At 36.7% G+C, this 19262-nt stretch overlaps 1 protein-coding gene across 1 annotated transcript in view; it reads right to left on the minus strand.

Annotated features, from left to right (window-relative positions):
• The window catches only part of Il1rapl2 (interleukin 1 receptor accessory protein like 2), a 1196146-nt gene that overhangs the window by 1110516 nt on the left and 66368 nt on the right, over positions 1-19262 (minus strand). The window contains exon 2 of the mRNA XM_042268818.2: positions 4167-4267. Coding sequence (XP_042124752.1) covers positions 4167-4248 — 82 coding nt within the window. The 5' untranslated portion in view covers positions 4249-4267. The remainder of the gene's footprint in view (positions 1-4166; positions 4268-19262) is intronic.

The raw sequence follows: 19262 nt of genomic DNA on the forward strand, positions 1-19262 counted from the left end.
AATAAAGCTGCATTGGCCTATGGCAGGGCAGGATAAGGTTATGTGGTACATTTAAACTGAAGATAAGATGAAGAAGGATGGAGTCAGGAGAGACACACTGCTGAAGTAGCAACAAGATGTCAGCAGACCAGTAATGCCATGGCTACATGGCAACATATAGATTTATAGAAATGGGTTAATTTAAGATGAAAGAGCTGGCTAGCAAGAAGCTTGAGCCATAGACCATACAGTTTGTAATTAATATTAAGCCTCTGAGTTATTATTTTATAAGTGGCTGTGGGACAGAGGGTAAGAGAGATTCATCCAAACTGCTGGGCAAGGCAGGACCAGAGAAATTTCCTTCTACAGTTTACACTTGGAAGGGATTTGAGAAAGTCTCTAGCTTATGTTAGTTCCTTTAACCTCTATTTCTGCCTTTATTGTTTGCTTTTACTTACCTAATTGGAATCTTAAAGGTTACACATTTCTAATAAAAACAAACAGCTATCTAGTCATCAACAACCAGAAAATTTCATAAATCTCAAATATAGTAATTTCCTTATTACATAGAGTTAAATGATTCCATATATGTCCATCCAAAAATGTATCTGTAAGTACCTGATGTGTGCCAGTAGGTCTTCATATCCTCCTCACTGCTAGAAACTACAATTTTGGTAGCTTTACAATTTTATTCCCAATTGCAGATCACAGAAAAGTTGATTACTATGGTCATCCTATGGATGAACTGACTGCATGATGACCCAGTTTGGGTACAAACTTAAACACACAGTCCTGTAACACTGATGTTTTGTCCTCTGATCTGGACATCCATGCTGAAAGAAATGAATACCAGCAACTGCACAGCACAGCTTGCAGTTTTGTACAGCAGCAAAAGAAACAGCAACAAGGGCAGCATCAAAAATCCAAGACAATGTAAGGGGAAAGCCTCACATCCCAAATGATAACATCCACGCATACTCTGAAAACGTCACCTATCAAGCTCTAAAAACCAGCGAAGATGATTTTGAGTGACCTATTTTTGAGGGAAAATAATTTCTCCAATGTATACTACTAAAACTTCGTTTTGGGTTCATATGTCCTCTACTGGAAAAGGAAATGGGCATTTTTGCCATTCACTGTTGTCAAGATATTTGCCAATGTCTTGCCATAAAGCTTTAAGTAAAGCAAACTGATTTTAATAGAATATACATTCCAAATGACCTTATCAATATCCTAGATTTAGAAAACAATGTAGACTGATATCACAAATATAGTGTGGAGAAGGTAACAAACATATATTTAGTCAACCAGCTCTAGTCCTGCTTTTTTCTGTACAAGTTGGGCATGTGCAATATGACACAGAAACACAGTCTGGGCTGTTGTTGTTGTTTTTTCCTAGAATCATCCAAAACAATGAAATTTGCTCCTGTATGTTCTGGGAGTAGACTTTTCTTTTTACAACTAGTTCACTCATAGAGTGCTTGCTAAATGTGCATGAGGCCTTGGATTCAATCACCAGCACTGCAAAACAAAATATTAAAAAAAGAACTTTCAACTGTTAAGTCACTGTTCCCCATTTGGCAATGACAGAAGTAGAAAGTTTTATCCTTGGTCTTCTGTATGGTGCATAAGAGATACCCATGGCACAAGAACTGTAAGGTTGTCAGTGAGAGGGATCCATGTCTAGAATGAACTACACAGAAATAATTAGAGCTTCACATCAGGAGCTAAACAGTCACAAATACCAGTGAATAGGGGACATTACCATTCTACTGTTTTCAACTACAGAGAAGGCAAATGAGAAGAAAATAGAAGCTGGGTTTCCTTGGCAACTCTACAAAGAGAAACCATGTATGCTTGAACCTGGATCACTTTAATTAACAAAAGCAAAGGACATCATAAACTACATGAAGCAAAGCTGAGTGCTAAATATTTATGAAGCATTCTTCAAAGATAAAGCAACTCAAATTCAGCTATTAAAATTAGAGTGAAAATACATATATTTCCTACATATAATAATAATAATAATAACAATAACAGATGTGTACTGACACAATGGAAGATTTTGATGGGCAAAACTGAACAGAAGGGAAGAGTGAGAGGTGCTCCCCATTTTTATCACCTGTGGACCACTTAGTATTCCTTATCTATTTTACACCCAATTTTACTTATTATGAAATTAAACAATAAATATATAAACAAAAACTGTACAGACAAACACAAGCCAACATTCACCTATCAGACTCTCCCGTCTGCTCTCTATGCACCATTAACAGAAACAGGAAGATGGAAAAGGAATTAACACACTGCACATTTAAAACACTCCCTCTGTCCAGACCTACAGGAAGTTTTTCTCTGGTACCATCATTGTCACTGTGCCAAAGGAAGCAGCAACATGATAGGGGAACAAGAGATTGAGAGCACTAAAAAACCCAAGTGCCTCACCTTAAGTAAATAACTTCCTGTATAATGTTTCTTTAATAAAGACAATTGCACTTGACCTCACTGAGTAAAGAAAGCTAAGATTCCCAGGAAACCACAAATAACCTCACACTGAACAAGTGAAAACAAAGAAGCAAAACATTAAGTTGATCTGGGAATGTCACCTGTATATCAATAACCTTCTCTATGTATATAAGCCAAATAGTCTGTCTATTCATGAATAAAGAAACCAAAACATTAACACCTTATTTTGTCTGTTTTGCTTTTATTGTGGGTTTTACTTGAATTAAGCTATCACAATGTAGATGGCTTTTAAAACATTTAACTCATTTTCCCTCTTTCAGGCTGTACTATGCCTGAAAGATGTGTGACATTATGACATAAATGACTGAGGAAAATAGGATTTGGTCCAACAGGTTACATTTGCTAGTAAGTAATCTCTCCAAGTGTTTTATTTCAGCAACAATCAATCTGAACCAAGATTGAAAGTGAAAATGTGACTTGAAAAGTGAAGGAAGGAAAGGCAGCCATAAATGATGTGCCAAGTTAGACAGATGATAGATAAAACCTTACACACAAATACAGCATAAAAGAGATCCTAATTATTCTAATGTGACTTAAAAACACAAATCTATAAGAGGAAGACACATCAGTGTGGTACCATATCATTACCATTCCAGAATTATTCAGACTTCAGTATTGTTCTTTTACTTTATACCTCTATCCAATATTTTTGAAAACTTATTAATATGCTATTAACAGAAGAACTCGATTAGTTCTTGTAATTATCAAGTAAATTTTAACCTCAGAAAATAAAGACTAAACCTTGAGCCCAACTCAGGAAATACTGTTTTGAAAACTTAGCGTGCATTTCATTGCTGTGATTTTAGACAGTGATAGTAAAGTGCATGAATTTAATGGAAAGAATGGAATTAGAAGTCAGTGCGAAACTCTGACTTAGTCTTTTGTTTTGATATAATAATGCATTGTTCAATGCCTTAGTGGAATGATTATATTCAGAAAATCAACTGTTAAACCCTCCTTCATGCTTTGTAATTATAACTAGGATGTGTAATCAAAACTGAAAGACACATCTCCGTGTGTTATTAAACAATGATTATGTTTTGATTGAAATATCTACTGAAGACAGATAATCTCTTAGTATAATCATGATTGGCTGCCAGGCAGCCATGTTCTAGGAATAGGTGCTTCTACTCCAGAAAATTTCTCTTCAGGAAATTAACTACTATAATTTGAAACTGAATGTTTTAAACGTCTTCCTATTAGGGATTCTGTACAGATATGGAAAGCTAAAGCTCACTGATATTTTTCAAAAGCGTTGCTTTAAAGTATATTGCTATACATTCAATTAGGAGGCAAAGGACAGGCATTTTTTTTTAAGATTTCTTCTCTTCTGATTTATAAATGTTTGCTCCCAGTTGGTTACTTCCCAGCAAATGTAACCAACTCTAAATAGCCCTTTCATATTTTGTTGTCCGCTGAGAGAACACTGGTCATTGAATTTTAACAAAATTCCACTGGTTTCCCAACATTTTCTCAGTGGTAGGCAACAAACTTCATTTTTATTTTGGCTGCTTTCCAGGAGAGCTAGAATGCAAGCACTTCGATCTAAAGACATTCCTAGTTAAAGACACAGGTGTCCTATGAATGTTCACAAAATAAAATAAAATAAAATAAAAACCCACACATTTTGACCTTGTAGCAGGTAGTTGACAGCAACTTACCAGAATTTCTTTTTGATACCATCTTCAAATTTGTACTGACTGCAGAACAGACCACCAGGGCCAGAAGAAGTGGCAGCTTCATTGTTCACGTTCTTTGGCAGCTATAACACAAAACAAAAGAAAATGAAGTTGGAACCACATACACACAAGTTTGCTTCAATGAAACCACATCTATAAATTGATGTCCTAATCCAAAATCTTCTGGAATACCATTCAACTGGTAAAATCTATAAAGGGATTCTAAAATCTAAAAGTCCTTAATATGAAAAAATATTGGTTCCAAGCATTTCAGATAAGAGATACCCAAATTTCTAATCTATTTTTCAAAGACCCAGTGCAAAAGTGATAATCTACTGACATCAGGCTTTATTCTTATGGAAATGGAAGAACATTTGAAAGCACAGAGTTAAATCATGTTACAGTTCCCAGTGTAAAACTTTTCAATGACTTCAACTAGATGCAAAGTGAAAACTGAATTCTGTCCTTTTGGCTTTCAAGGACATGAAAATAGGCTCCTTGATTATTTCTTTGGTCTTACTTCATAGCATTATTCTTTTTTTATGGTTCTGATGCAATTACTAGGATCATCTCATTTGTCTATGGGTTATTTAATACCATTTATTTTTCATGTCATTTGTATTTACCTTCATCCCAAGCAACTTCTCCCTCATCTTCATGAAGATAATTTCCAAATATCCTACAGGTATCAGACTCACAGACTTCACCAGCCTAACCAATTTTAACTCTGATTTTCTTGCTTACACTTTTTTCTCCTTTTTTTTCTTTATGTCCCCTTCCCAAGAATGGGTCTCACTAGAGTTCTTCATACTTCAGGCTTCAGAGTGCCATGCCCTCTATGACTGTTCACCTTCTTCATTAGAATCATCAGAACATACAGCTCTTTTGTTTATCTATATGGCAGGATGATATTTTACACAGTGGTGACACACACATTCAAAAATGAATAGCACAAATTCTTAAGCATTTGGAATGAAAGGGTTTATAAATGAAAACAAACAAATAAACAAAGAGGTGAACTTGGAAGGGAGTACTGTCCTTAACAGAGAAACAGAGTTCTCTCCAGCACCATCAAGAGGTATTTTGAAAAAAATAAACCATTTTATGGTTCTGCCCCAAGTGAGCTAAAACTTTTCAGTTGATTTTGAAGCATCAGAAGATGAGAGGCAGTGTGTCACACAGGGTTTATCATCAACCCAAGATAGATGATGGTAAAGAAGGTTGGAAAGGTGAAAGCACAGTGATCATCAGGATAAAGAATGGAAAAACCATGGGTGAGAAGATATGAAGATTGGGTAACATTTAATGATGCAGAATATTGTTTAGAGATTTTTTTTATAATTGATCTGTACTTAAGGAACCAAAATTATCAGATTATGAAAGTATCAGATTGATATCAAGTACTGGGTGAAATTCTATATTTCCTGAATTCATTAAAAAATCCATTTGATATAGAAAATTCAGAAAATATCCAAAGTGTGGACACTAGCTCAGCAAACCAACATAGCTACCTCCTTATTATAATGCTCTTGACTCACCAATAAAGAAAAAGACCTGTGGTGATATATTGTGTACCCTAATAAAGCTTGTCTTGAGGGTGAGAGGACAGAGCCAGTCACTAGATTAGACATAGAGGCCAGACAGTGGTGACACACATCCTTAATCCTATCAATCGGGAGGCAGAAATCCATCTGGATCTCTGTGAGTTCAGGGCCACACTGGAAACAGAGCCAGGCAGTGGTGGCACACACCTTTATTCCCAGTACTGGGAAGCACACATGGCTTTAATCCCAGGAAGTGATATCTGGGCAGAAAAAGGTATGTAAGGCATGAGGAAACAGAAACTCACTCTCTTGAGGCTGAGGATTTCGTAGAGGTAAGAACATGGCTGGCTTGTTCTGTTTCTCTGATCTTTTAGCTTTCACCCCAATATCTGGCTCCAGGTTTTCTATTAATAAGACCTTTTAAGATTCGTGTTACAGAGACCTGATAAGGAGGAGTTGATAAGCTTTGCATGAGGACAAGAGATCACCCCATCCTTATTATTATATACTCCAGACTTCTGCAACCCTGCTACAGGGATAAAGAACCCTGGGAGATACAGTATGCTAGAAACTGCCAGATGACAAGGGGACTAAACTACTTCTTGCCTACTCCCAACACAGAGAAGACAAAATTTGTATCTAAATGTCCAAGTTGGAGTCAATAAATAGACTACTCTTGCCAAAAGCCAGAGGACAGGAAAGGAAGTGATAGGATGGTACCGGCTCACAGTCTGGCATTCCAATGCCCAGGAGAGATATTTGGAGAAGCCTCTCATCACGAAGCTATCACAGCAACTGTCTGCCTAAAGACAGCCAGAAAAGCAATTATGGCCAATAAAAGGGAAGAGATACAGTAACAAATGCCTCTTTTTCCCCATTACTCTTTCCCAGACACTCCCTTTTCAAGACAAAATCAAAGAAGGGACAAGGGTTACCCAGAAGAGGAAGGAAATGCCATACACCTCCACAAATTCCTAAATTCTAGAATCATACGTTCACTCTGGTGGTGATAAATGGGATTATATTGCTATCATATAGTGGTTTGGAGCTAATACAGACAAAGGCCCCAGAGTGAAAAGCTTATCCAACATCTTGAAATGTTACAGAATTAGACTGACATATTTATCAATATTTTCATCTCCCAGAGGGTAAAGATATGTAGTATAAAGCATAGCAAGTGGCACCTAATGGGGAAGTAATAATCATTCATGTTTGTAATCTAATAAGTTGAAACATTTAATGATTCAGTTACATTTACTCATTTTCTTGTCTTTGTCTACTTCTTGCCCATTATAATGCAGCCTTCAAAAAAGAAGCCACTTAGTCATCATCTATTGTATCTTCAGCCCTTAAGAGAGAGCTTGACACATAACTGGTGGTTAATAAAACTTTAACAAGTGTAACACAAGTCCTATGTAGATAGGATGTTAAGTGTTCAAGATTTCAAATAAATAGAACCTTTAAAGACATTATTTATTTGTTTAAAATAAAACATCTTTTATCTAAAATGTGATTCTCCACATATGATCTATATATCATATTTCCTATTTCCATGAACACTGCTAGTGCCCTATAAATACCCTCTTGCCCCACTCCAATATTACTCTGCATAAGTTTTGCTAGATTTTTTCTGCCATTGGGTTTTCTGATATAAACACAGCATGACCAGCATAGGAGGTAAAATGTAAATGCTCTATTAGTAATGTATAATGAGTAGCTCTTTTTATTTAATTTTTTATTCATTTTACATACCAACCACAGATCTCACTTTCATCCCTCCTCCCGCTCCCTTCCTTCTTAACTACTTATAAGAGTTGTAAGTCCAGTTCTTACTCTTTGGTGTACTCCATTAAGAAGTGGCAACTCAGTCCTTGGTGTGTGCTTCAATTGTATGCCTTCCCCTGATGCTCCACTCCCATGCAGCCACTTAACCCTTGTTGTAAGTGTTCCCCTTTTGAAGAATCCAAATAAACATTCGGAAAAGACATTTAAGTGTTCGATATATACTTCATTCTGCATAGATCATGGCAACAACATTTCCAGCTCAGAAGAAGATATTATCTTTAGAATTTCAAACCTTCCCTGGATCTTATGCCTACTCTAGCTCCTCTGCCTTACCTTCCTATTTAAAATTTTTGTAACCCCTAGTGACTTTCACAAAAAACAATTACCTCATGTCCTATTTAACTACTCCTGCGGTGCTCAGTTTTATTTTTTGCTTTACCAATTTAATCATGCTGCTTAAATTTTTAGGATTTACCCATACTATCCCACTCCCAAGCTATTATAACTATAATTGTATCTTCACTGTTTCATTCTGAAAGCTATCTGAAAGTTACATTAACTTTCCCAGAAAGGACTGTTTAATTATTTTGATATAATTAGTGAACCACATGATTATTAAGAAGGATCTTTAAGAATCCATTCACCAAATGGTCATGTTCTTAAATTCCCAAAATATATAGACTATCTCTATATGTTTAAACAGCCTAGAAATATTTCTACCTTTTATAATTAATCTTTCTCTATTCTTGGTGAAAGAAAATATTTAATATATGACTTTAAGTACTTAAATCATCACTGGAATAGAATAAGTTAATCCCATAATTATTTCATCCTGTGGGATCCTGTATGCTGTGGATATGTGTTGTTCTCATTGGCTGATAATAAAGCTGTTTGCCCAATGGTGAGACAGAATAAGGTTAGGTGTTATCTTCAAAATGAAGAAGATGGAGATAAAGAAGGGTGGAGTCAAGAGAGATGCCAGCCAGCCACTAAGGAAGCAAGACATGTAGAAAATGAGGTAACAAACCACAAACTACATGGCAAAGCACAGAGAAGAAATATGGGTTAATTTAAATGTAAGAGCTAGTTAGTAATAAGCCTGAGCCATCGGCCAAAGCATTTATAATTAATTTATAAGCCTCTGAGTGATAATTTAGGAAGCAACCACCAGGTATAATTGGGCATATGGGACAGAAAGCTCCACTTCTGGTTACAATTTCATACATTCACTTTCCTTTCACCTCTTATTTAAGATCAATGAGGATTAGAACAACTGGACATATATACTTATTACATATATTTGACAGCCCTGTATCAAGAGCTTTTGGTAAGCTGAAGTTTATACTTATAATTTATTGAACATTTGTGTATTTCAGACATGTAATACTAATCTGTTATATAGTATTATTGTTGGCATTCAGACCTGCCTCTTGGGGACCTGGCCAGTATGCAGGTGGTACCTTGTCCTGCTCAGGGTCCTGACAGCATCATTCACTCATTGCTATGTGGTCTCTCTACACATGTGCTACCTCCCTTCATAAAAGGGCCCCACCCCCTTTCTCTCTCTCTATTCCCACAAGGTCACATGTGAACCTCCTCTCTCCCCCACTTTCCCATCTCCATTTCTCTTCTTCTCCTTCTCTCCTTAGCTCCTTTCTCTCCCTTCCCACCAATAAAACTCTTGACATGCACTCAGCATGATGTGTCTCTCTCCACAGCTTCCACCCACTGTGACTACTGCACGCCATTTTTAAAATATAACATTTGGTGCCATGAATTCAGCAGGCCTGTGATCTTTCAAAAATTCATTGGGGAATTATTTTCATGATTTTACTTTTGAAGAAAACAACAATTGTGTGATAAGGTAGGCTGGAGAGAGGAGCTCACTTTCTTTTGGTAGAGGATTTCATAGGGGTAAGAACTAGTGGCTTGCTGCTCTACCTCTATGATCTTTTAGCTTTTATCCCAATATCTGGCTCTGGATTTTTTATTAATAAGACCATTTAACAATTCATGTTCATCTGGTAACCCAAGATTTGTGGCACAAATTCACGAAAAAGCCACTTGCCCATGGCCTTGCAGGCCCCAGCTCAGGACCAAGCTGCCCGCAGCCAGAGTCTCCCCAAAACGTGGGCTAGAATCTCTTTAGCTTCTTTTCTCCTCATGGATTGTGATGCTCTCAGGATCCCCATCTTGGACTGATATCAAACTAGGTAGCTGCCTTGAAACCCACTTGGGCTTCTACTGCGGTACGCAAAAGCAGTCAGCTTCAATGTCTCTGTCATTCTAGATTTTTAGAAGCTGCTTACAATGTTCTTCCTATTTACTTAGGTAATATATCCTTCTGGGGTCTTTGATGTAGTTGAAGACTGGACAGTTATAATTTCCCTTGGTTATGGTAAAAGATAAATTAAATATGAAACTTTAGACTCACAAATATAGGATAGATAATAAAATGTTTTTTTTAATTTGCCAAATACAAATAGACTAGATATTGTAACTGTAATTCTTGCTTGATAACTGTTTGCTATATATAATTTTACTACATTAAAGCTAAAATCTTCCTCTTTGATTAGATAGAAAAGGGGAAGTGCTGGGGGATGTCTTTCTGTATGCTGTGAATATATGTTGTTCCCATTGGTTAATAAATAAGCTGCCTTGGCTTAGAGACAGGCAGAAAATCCAAGGAGTGAGACAGGAAAGAGAAAGGTGGAGAGTGGGGAGATGCCAGCTTTCTTTCTTTCTCCACCAAAGGAGAAGCAAGATGGCAGCAGACCAGTAATGACATGGCCATGTAGCAAAACATAGATTAACAGAAATTGGTTAATTTAAAGTGAAACAGCTAGCTAGCAAGAAGCCTGCCATAGGCCATATAGTTTGAAAACATTAAGCCTCTGAGTGATTATTTTATAAGCTGCTGCAGAAATGCAGGGCTGAACAGGACCAGAGAAACCTTCTGGCTACAGTTGTGACTTAGCTAAAATCATGACATTAGAAAAAATTACAGAAAAGTGCTTTTGACTTTGAGTCTGTATGATCATAGCAAGACGTTTTAATGAGTAATAAATTATTTTTCTAGACTTGCAATGCTAAACCAAATCATAAGATAATAAACTTTTTCTCCTGAGCATTAAGGAGGTATAACCCCTCTGTAGAGATGCATGAGCAATATAACACTTAGTCAAGTGAAAGACAGTGAAGATCAACCTATATGTGTTAAATGGTAAGGGAAAAGAAAGTAAGCCAAGTAGTTTGCAGCATGTTCAACGGGTGATTCAGATTTCCCATTGGAAGAGAAAATCTGCCAAACTGCCAATTCAAACAGTCAAAGAGAAAGGCCAGTGTAATCAATCTCCTAGCAGTGTTCATCTGCAGCAGCATTCAGCCTGAAATATCATCATTGATCAAGGAATGTCTTAGAACTGACCAGTGGGTTCCAAACATACAGTTCCACACATCTGTTTAAATAATAAAAGTGTCAGAAGCAGTTCGAGCTTTCCCATGGAAATCTTAGGTTTATTGCATTATAACTTTCCTCTTGGTGATTTTACAACCAGCTAACTGTTGTGTGAAGAAAGTGTATAGGAGCATGCATAATACCTACTATGATGGCACTTTTGCTGCTATTCAATTATTTAGAAATTACCTTTCCCCAAAAATAGTCTGTTCTCCTTACCATTGTCATAAATATGCAATAGTTCTTACTCCTGTAGTTCATATTACCCCAGAGAGCTTTGTGTTTATTGATTCCCTAGGGTTGGCACACAACCACAGCCACCAAAGGCCATGTGCAGAATTGTAAAGGAGGAAGATGATAGGACAATGGCTAATGGATCCATTATTATTCCTTTCTTTGGAGTACCAATTTCTGATATAAGTAGTACTCTCTTGACTAGAGAGTCTTTAAAAATGTAATTGAACTAAATCTTTTGACAGATGATTGCAATGATGATGTTATTCTCAGGTGACATTTGGGTATAGTTTGCAAATTGCCTTCCACACTTTCTTCTCTTCCTCAAAGTGCCAGACACATTGGTTTATAGTTTGTGCTCAAATTGTACTTCTGGAACTAGATGTGTAGACTGAAAACATCATCTAGTTACAGAGAACACATATGAATTCTCATAATAGTATTATTATCAGGGGAATTTTGGAGTTATCACAGTATTTTTCAATCATCTATTCATAAATATGGATTACACCTACATATATACAAATACACAAAGCAGTTAAATAATTTTAAAAACTTGTTATCTCAATCCCTTGACATCTTCTAATTCTGTTGTTAGCTAGAATTAAATCTAATGACCACAGAGAGAAGGTCATATCTAATCAGAAAGCAAAGATGCAGCAATATTCATAAAATTCTATTTATAGGAAGCAAAGTTGGTTCTCAATATGACTTAAACTGACAACAAGACCACAATATTTATCTAATTCAACTTTCAACCAATCATGAAAATGTTTATTCTCTCTATCTCTATCTCTCCTATCCTCAAGCACTTTCTATCAAGTGAAAACAGCTGCATGAGGTGACAGCTGACTCTGTTGATAGCTCTAGTTGCTGGAAATGGAGGTAAAAAGAGACATGGAGACTAAATCACGCAGAGCCAGCAATACAAATTTAGGAAAACAAAGTGACAAGGATAAACAGAGATAAGACACATATGGGAAGAAAAATAAACATATAAAGAAGAGAAAAGGTATATATATATATATATAACTTACAAGAGAGAAAGAGGGATAAAAATGAAGTTCCAAAATGTTGGCATATGGCACAAACATGATGAAGTTAAGAGAAAGACACAGTAACTGCTGAGAGAGAGCAAAAGGGACACAGGTAGCACAAAGAGATGAATACATACTCAGGGACAAAATGCTAATAAGCCAACACGTATGGCATAGAATTTCTTCTTTTCAAACAATGGTGATTACAAGTCTCGGGTTTTAACTTTACGCATAGTACTCAAAAAATGAAAATTGCACTTTCCTAACACTCCTTTTCAGCTAAATGTAGCCAGGTAGTTGTGTCTGACAATTAATATATAACCAAAAGTGCTGCACATGAAAGAGATTAGTAATATTTTAGAGTTGTTCCCATCTTCGAACTGAAAAGTAGTGGGCAAAGGGTCTAACATGCTATTTAGACAAAAAGTGAATCATCAATTTGATGTATTATCTAAATCCTTCACTGTCCAACAATATGCTCAATCAAAATAGTATCAATATTTTTCCAAATATGTAGCATACAGTTTTTTATACTAATTATGATATTATTAATCAGCATTTTAGAAGACAATGGGGTAATATTTGGTACACTTTTAAAAGTACTTAGAAATTTCTTTTCTCAGAACCTACTAAAGAACTCCAAATATATGTACACAGAAATATGTACATATTCAATAAAATCTAGGAACAAACTAAACATGTTTTTCATGGCACTGAAAAAATATATCCATATTGATGAATTCTATATAGGCAATGGTGAGACTGAGGTAAAAGTATCCATAGAAATAAATAAATCTATAAGATATATAAAGAAAGACGATCCACGATGTTTGTATAAAATTTTATTGGCAAATATTTGACATTTAACACTGTAACTTTAGGTAAGGGAGGAGATACCATACAATGTTGAGGGGCAAATTCTACATTTTATTTAGTACTCAACATAGTACTATTAATTCTGTACTTTAAATGTTTTTGTTAATTAGTTTATTTATTTTACATCCTGACCACAGTTTCCCCTTCTTCCTCTCCTCCTATTCCCTACTTCCCTTTCCCTCTGCTCCATCTCAACCCACTCCTCCTTTTCTGTCAGAAAGGGGCAGGTCTCCCATGGGTTGATATCAACAAAGCATGGCATATCAAGTTGCAGTAAAACTAAACACCTCCCATTGTATTAAGGTTGGGCAAGGCAATCCAGTATGAGGAATAGGTTCCCAAGAGCTTAGGAACAGCCCATGCTCCTAATGTTAAGAGTCCCACAAGTAGACCAATCTATACAACACTAATATATATGGAGAGGGCCTAGGTCAGTCCCATGCAGGTCCCCTGGTTGTTGGTTTAGACTCTGAGTTCCTATGAGCCCAGATTAGTTGTTTCTGTGGGTTTTCTTGTGATGTCCTTGATGCCTGTATCCTACAATCCTTCCTCCCTATCTTCGTAGGATTCCCTGATCTTAGCCTAATGTTTGGCTGTGGGTCTCTCCATTTGTTTCCATCAGTTACTGGATGAAGGCTCTCTGACAACAATGACAATTGGATAGTCACCATCTGATCATAGGCCATGGCCAGCTCAGGCTATGTATCCATTATGGCTAAGCTGCTCTCCAAATATTTATGGCTCTTTGACTTTAGGCACTTATTGTACTTTATTGCTTCATTATGAATGGTGGGATCATGCAACTGGCTCTGGCCAACCACCTGTGAGTAAAGGTTTTTGCTCACAGTTGTGTAGCACTTTCAGGCCTCACCACTTGTCATTGTGATATCTTGCACTGATATCTCTATGCAACTGTTACTGGTAATGTTTTTACATGGTGGTTTCTCTATCACCCTGGGTTGTATAATGACTAGTTACTGAGCAGAGCTTCTGGTCACCATACTACATAACTGAGAAATAAAACTACTGTAAAACACCGGAATTTGGAGATTGTGACATCATAATTTAAATTATCCTTAAATTATCTTGAGACAATTAAAATGCTGTAATCTTATATTGAGGGGAATATTGCACTTTCTGGGCATGTTAACTTTGGCAAATTAATGTGATGCCTAGAGAAGCAAATAACTATCTTCACAGAGAATACAAAATGCACAGAAACTATATTATGACATAATCTAGATTCAATATAACCATTTCAATCTACTAGCCAGGTACATATCATTTGATTGCACTCTACTTTGTATTTCTCAGATACTGCAATCTTTATGAGTCAAGAGTCTGTGGTAAGTCTATATCAATCAATTTCAAGTCCATCCATGCCATTTCCCTAACAATATGTGCTAATGCTGTGCCTCTGTGTCACATTTTAGCTATTCTCATAGTATTTCACTCTTGTTATGTCAGTTACAGTGATTTGTTATTAGTGATCTGTGATGACAATGTAATTTTTGTGAGGTGTCATGAACTGTAGCCACAGAATAAAGTTAATTGACCAATTTTCTGGCTGTTACACAGAGCACTCATTCTTCCATTTCTTTCCTAGGGCCTCCTTATTCCTTGAGACACAACAATATTGAAAATAGGCCAGATAATAATCCCACAGTGACCTCTCATAATGAAATTCAAAGAAAGAGTCCCAAGTCTCTCACTTTAAATAAAAAAGCTAGATATTCTTACACCAACTAAGCAGATTATAAATACAAAGGAAAAGTTCTTGAAGAAGACTGAACATGTTATGCCAGTGAATTTCATGAATGATATGATGGTGAAAAGTCTTCTTGCTGAAATACAGAAAGTTTTATGGTCTGGAAAGGAGATCAGACAGCCACAACATTCCTATAGGCCAATGCCTGATTTGGAATGGGGCTCCTCTTCTTCAATTCTACAAAAGCTGCAAGAAATGATGGAGCTGCAGACAAAAAGGTTGAGGCTCACAGAGACTAGTTCTTAAGATTTGAGTGAAGAAATTGTCCACATGACATTAAATGGCAAGGTAAAGTAAGTAGTGCTGGTGCAGATGTTGCAGCAAATTACACAGAATCAAAAGCTCGAGCCAAGACTATGGGTGGAGGAGACTATACTAAACAACAGGTTTTCAATGTACATTAAACAACCTTTTATTGGAAGAAGATGCCATGAAGGACTTTCCTATGTGGTGCCTTACTTTTGTGTTTTCACTTATTTGCTTTGTTGTTGTTTGTTTCTGTTGTTGTGATAAAACACTGACCAAACTTCAGAAAGGAGGGTTTATTTGCCATACATACAATCTATCTTCAATGGATCCAGGACAGGAGCTAGAGGTACATATTGAAGCAGAGATCATGGAAGAATGCTATTTACTGGCTTGCTTCCTCTGGCTTGCTCACATACTTTTCCTAGACTGCCCAGGCCCACCTGCTAAGGGAAAGCCCTGCCCACAGTGGGCTTGGCACTCCTGCATCAATTTGCAATTAAGAAAATACCCATTAGACATGCCCACAGGCCAGGACAATCCAATAGAGGCAATTGCTTTCTCTCTTTCTCTCTTTCTCTCTTTCTCTCTTTCTCTCTCTCTCTCTCTCTCTCTCTCTCTCTCTCTCTCTCTCTCTCTCTCTCTCTCTCTCTCCCTCCCTCCCTCCCTCCCTAGGCTTTCTCTGTGTAGTTTGGTGCCTGTCTTAGATCTCGATCTGTAAACCAGGCTGGCCTTGAACTCACAGAGATCCACCTGGCTCTGCCTCCCTAGTGCTGGGATTAAAGACATGCACCACCACCGCCCGGCGGAGGCAATTTCTCAATCATGGTTTCTTCCTTCCAAGTATATCAGGTTGACAACTAATGATAGCTATGAGAGGACATCAACATATGGTTTCAAGTCTTCAGAGGTCAGTCTCATTTTCCTGTTAGGTGCTAATGTAGCCAACGACTCTACAAAGAAGCCAGGGTTAATTTACCATTAGGAAAATCCTTAGGTCCCAAAGAATTCTACATGGCTTATAAAAGCCAGGATAATATCATATCTGTTTGTAGTATGTTTTAATGAATAATTTAATGTCACTTAAGATCTACTGCTAGGAAAAACAAAGACAATCTTTCAAAATTTTACTGTTAATTGCCAAATCAACTGGTCACCTAAGAGCTCCAAGGAAGATGTGCAATGGTGTTAAAATTGTTCTTGTGCCTACCACCACATTAACCAACAGCTCTTGGATCAAAGACTGTAGGGCATAGATGGTAAGACTAAAACTTCAATAGATAGTGATTCCTGAAGGATCCAGAAAAACAAAAAGTGTACATCTCCTGGAGAAGATCTATTCTTTTTAGGTACCATTATAAACATCAGTGACCCAAGGAAATAGGCCAAAATAGAAGTAGGTTAAATGGTCTTCACTTCGAAGGAGTTTCAGACAAGTTGATTCCACCCTTCATGGATAACTGAGGCATTCAGTCATTTGATGTATGAAGTAACTATAGCTTTGGAAGAAAGAAGAGCTAGAATTGTAAGTGGAACCTAAAGATGTGATTAAATTGCTACAAATCTCATGGTAAAAAGTTAAGCACTCAGCCGGGCGGCAGTGGCGCACGCCTTTAATCCCAGCACTCGGACAGGCACCAAAACTACACAGAGAAATCATATCTCAAAAAACAAACAAACAAAAAAGTTAAGAGCTGTTGCTGTTTCTTTTGGATGAGAAAAAAAATATAAGTAGTTTCTACTCCTGGTACATACAGTGTGAACATGGTGGAAATGACAAGAGCAGATTGATAGTATTTTACAAATGTAGCAGAGAAGGCAGTGGCAGGGCTTGAAAAGATTCAATTTTGAAAGAAGTTCTACTGTTGGTAAAGTGCTGTCAAACAGCATGACAAACTAGAGAGAAATCTTTCAAAGACGATGAATCAATTGATGTAGGAGACTTCACTGTGGTCTTATTTTAAGAAATGGCCACATGCCACTCCAACTTACAGTAACTGCTACCATCAGGCAGTATCCATTAGCATCAAAGCAAGATACTTCACCAGGTTAAGGCTTATGACTTGCTGATGGTTCAGATAATTGTTGGTGTTTCATAGCATAAAAATACTTTTAATTAAGGTATTTAAGTTGACTTTTTAAAAAATGTATTACCATTCTGGACAGTGTAAAAATAAAATTTATAAACACTGGGGAGAAAGTATGCTATTCATTTTCTTTTGATAGTCGCTTTGTTCTAGTCATCTGGAACTTAGCCCACAAGGCCGACAGGGTATGCCTGTATTTCAAGGGCAAAGATTATTGGTTTTATGTTGTTGTTGTTTATTCCCAGTACCACAGAACACAGCAAGTAGAAGACCAATTATTCTTGAATATTGAACAAAGAAAATTTTGCCCTGAACCTGTGGTTTTGTTATTTCCTACTAAATATCATCATCTGTTTGAGAAGGGAAGCCAAAGAATCATTCATATACTTTAAAAATAACAACTATGCTAAAAAAATATTGGGGAATCAAGACTCAAAATTATCCTTCATATTCCCCAGAGAAAAAGACCTTAGGCAGGAGAAATTTTTCAAAATAGGTAAGTAGAACAGCAAGTTTAGAAAGAGAATGTATTAAATGGAACAGAAAGAAATGGGATAATCAGAGACCACACAAAGACTGGCTACTAGGAAAGGGAGATGGGACATGCATGAAGCATGGGCTCAGAGAAAATAGTCTTTTGAAAAATAAACTATTGTTCTGCTTATGATTAGATTGGGGACATTATGGGTTTTGAGAAATAATATAATTTGTCCTTTGGTGAATAAGAGATTTAAACAAACTTTCAATGATGAAAGAAAGGACTCAGAATAAAGGGAATGATTTTTTTAAAAAAGTGTATAATTGCACTATAGTATAAGGATACCAGAGATGAAGAAGTAAACATTACTGGAGCTTAAAATAAAGGTTTTGCCATATACAAGGGACTCTTCTTTCTTTACTTAGAAACAGAAGGCAGAAATAATTGAAGAAGACATAAGTGTAGTACGAATCTTAAAAGGTCTTATTAATAAACACAAACCAGGGAGCCAGATATTGGGGTGAACGCTGAACGATCAGAGAAACAGAACAAGCCACAGCTAATCTCACCTCGCCAATTCATCAGCTGATCTCGTTTCCTCAAACTGGAAGCCTCTGTGTCCTCATCCAAATGGATGTCAGTTGAACTGCTGCACAAAAGCTTAAAAGCATAACAGATTCTAGTTCCTGGTTTTCACACCTTACATACCTTTCTACTTCTTGCCATCACTTCCTGGGATCAAAGGCGTGTGTCACCATGCCTGGCGGTTTCCAGTGTGGCTTTGAACTCACACCTCTGAAATGCTAGGATTAAAGGCATGTGTGCCACCATTTTCTGGCCTCTATGTCTATCAAGTGGCTGTTCTGTTCTCTGACCCCAGATAAGTTTATTAAGGTGCACAAAATATTGGGGGACACAATATCACATAAGTTTATAAATCGTGTGGGAAGTTACCACCTTGTGGCTTTACCATTCCTTATCAAAATAGCTTTCAAGTTATTTTGGAGAAAGGAGAACTGGCATTTTAAGGAAGGACAATTTGATCATGAATCTCTGTTAAGGTCACCATTAACTTTTAGCAACCATTTTTTATTTACTTCATTTTAGACTGAGCTATTTGACTATATCTAGTACACTTGAACTTCAATTTTCTATATTACTTCATTTAACTTTTTCAACAGGAATCTAGTGGGAGTAGCTTAATAGAACTTCTGCAGTTTACCATGATGTCATTTTTTCTAATACCATTAATCCTTATACTTTCTCCTTTCTACATTCAAGCCAACTGAGGTTTTACAGTACATTAAAAATTTCTTAAGCTGAATATAATTGGCCATATGTGAACTTTTGACCCTCTTCCACACACACTTTCTCAACACCACTGGTTTACTTCTCCTGGTCTTCTATGAAGTTTTGTGGTCTATATGAACAATTACAATCCCTTATTTAAATATTATAAGTTAGAATCCTCAAATGAGAGAAAACAGGGGATTTTTGTCTTTCTGAGATTAGGCCAATTCACTTAATATAATCTTTTCATGCTCCATCCATTTTCCTGAAAATTTT

Source organism: Peromyscus maniculatus, chromosome X (genome assembly GCF_049852395.1).
Source record: "Peromyscus maniculatus bairdii isolate BWxNUB_F1_BW_parent chromosome X, HU_Pman_BW_mat_3.1, whole genome shotgun sequence".
In the NCBI taxonomy this organism is placed as follows: Eukaryota; Metazoa; Chordata; class Mammalia; order Rodentia; family Cricetidae; genus Peromyscus; species Peromyscus maniculatus.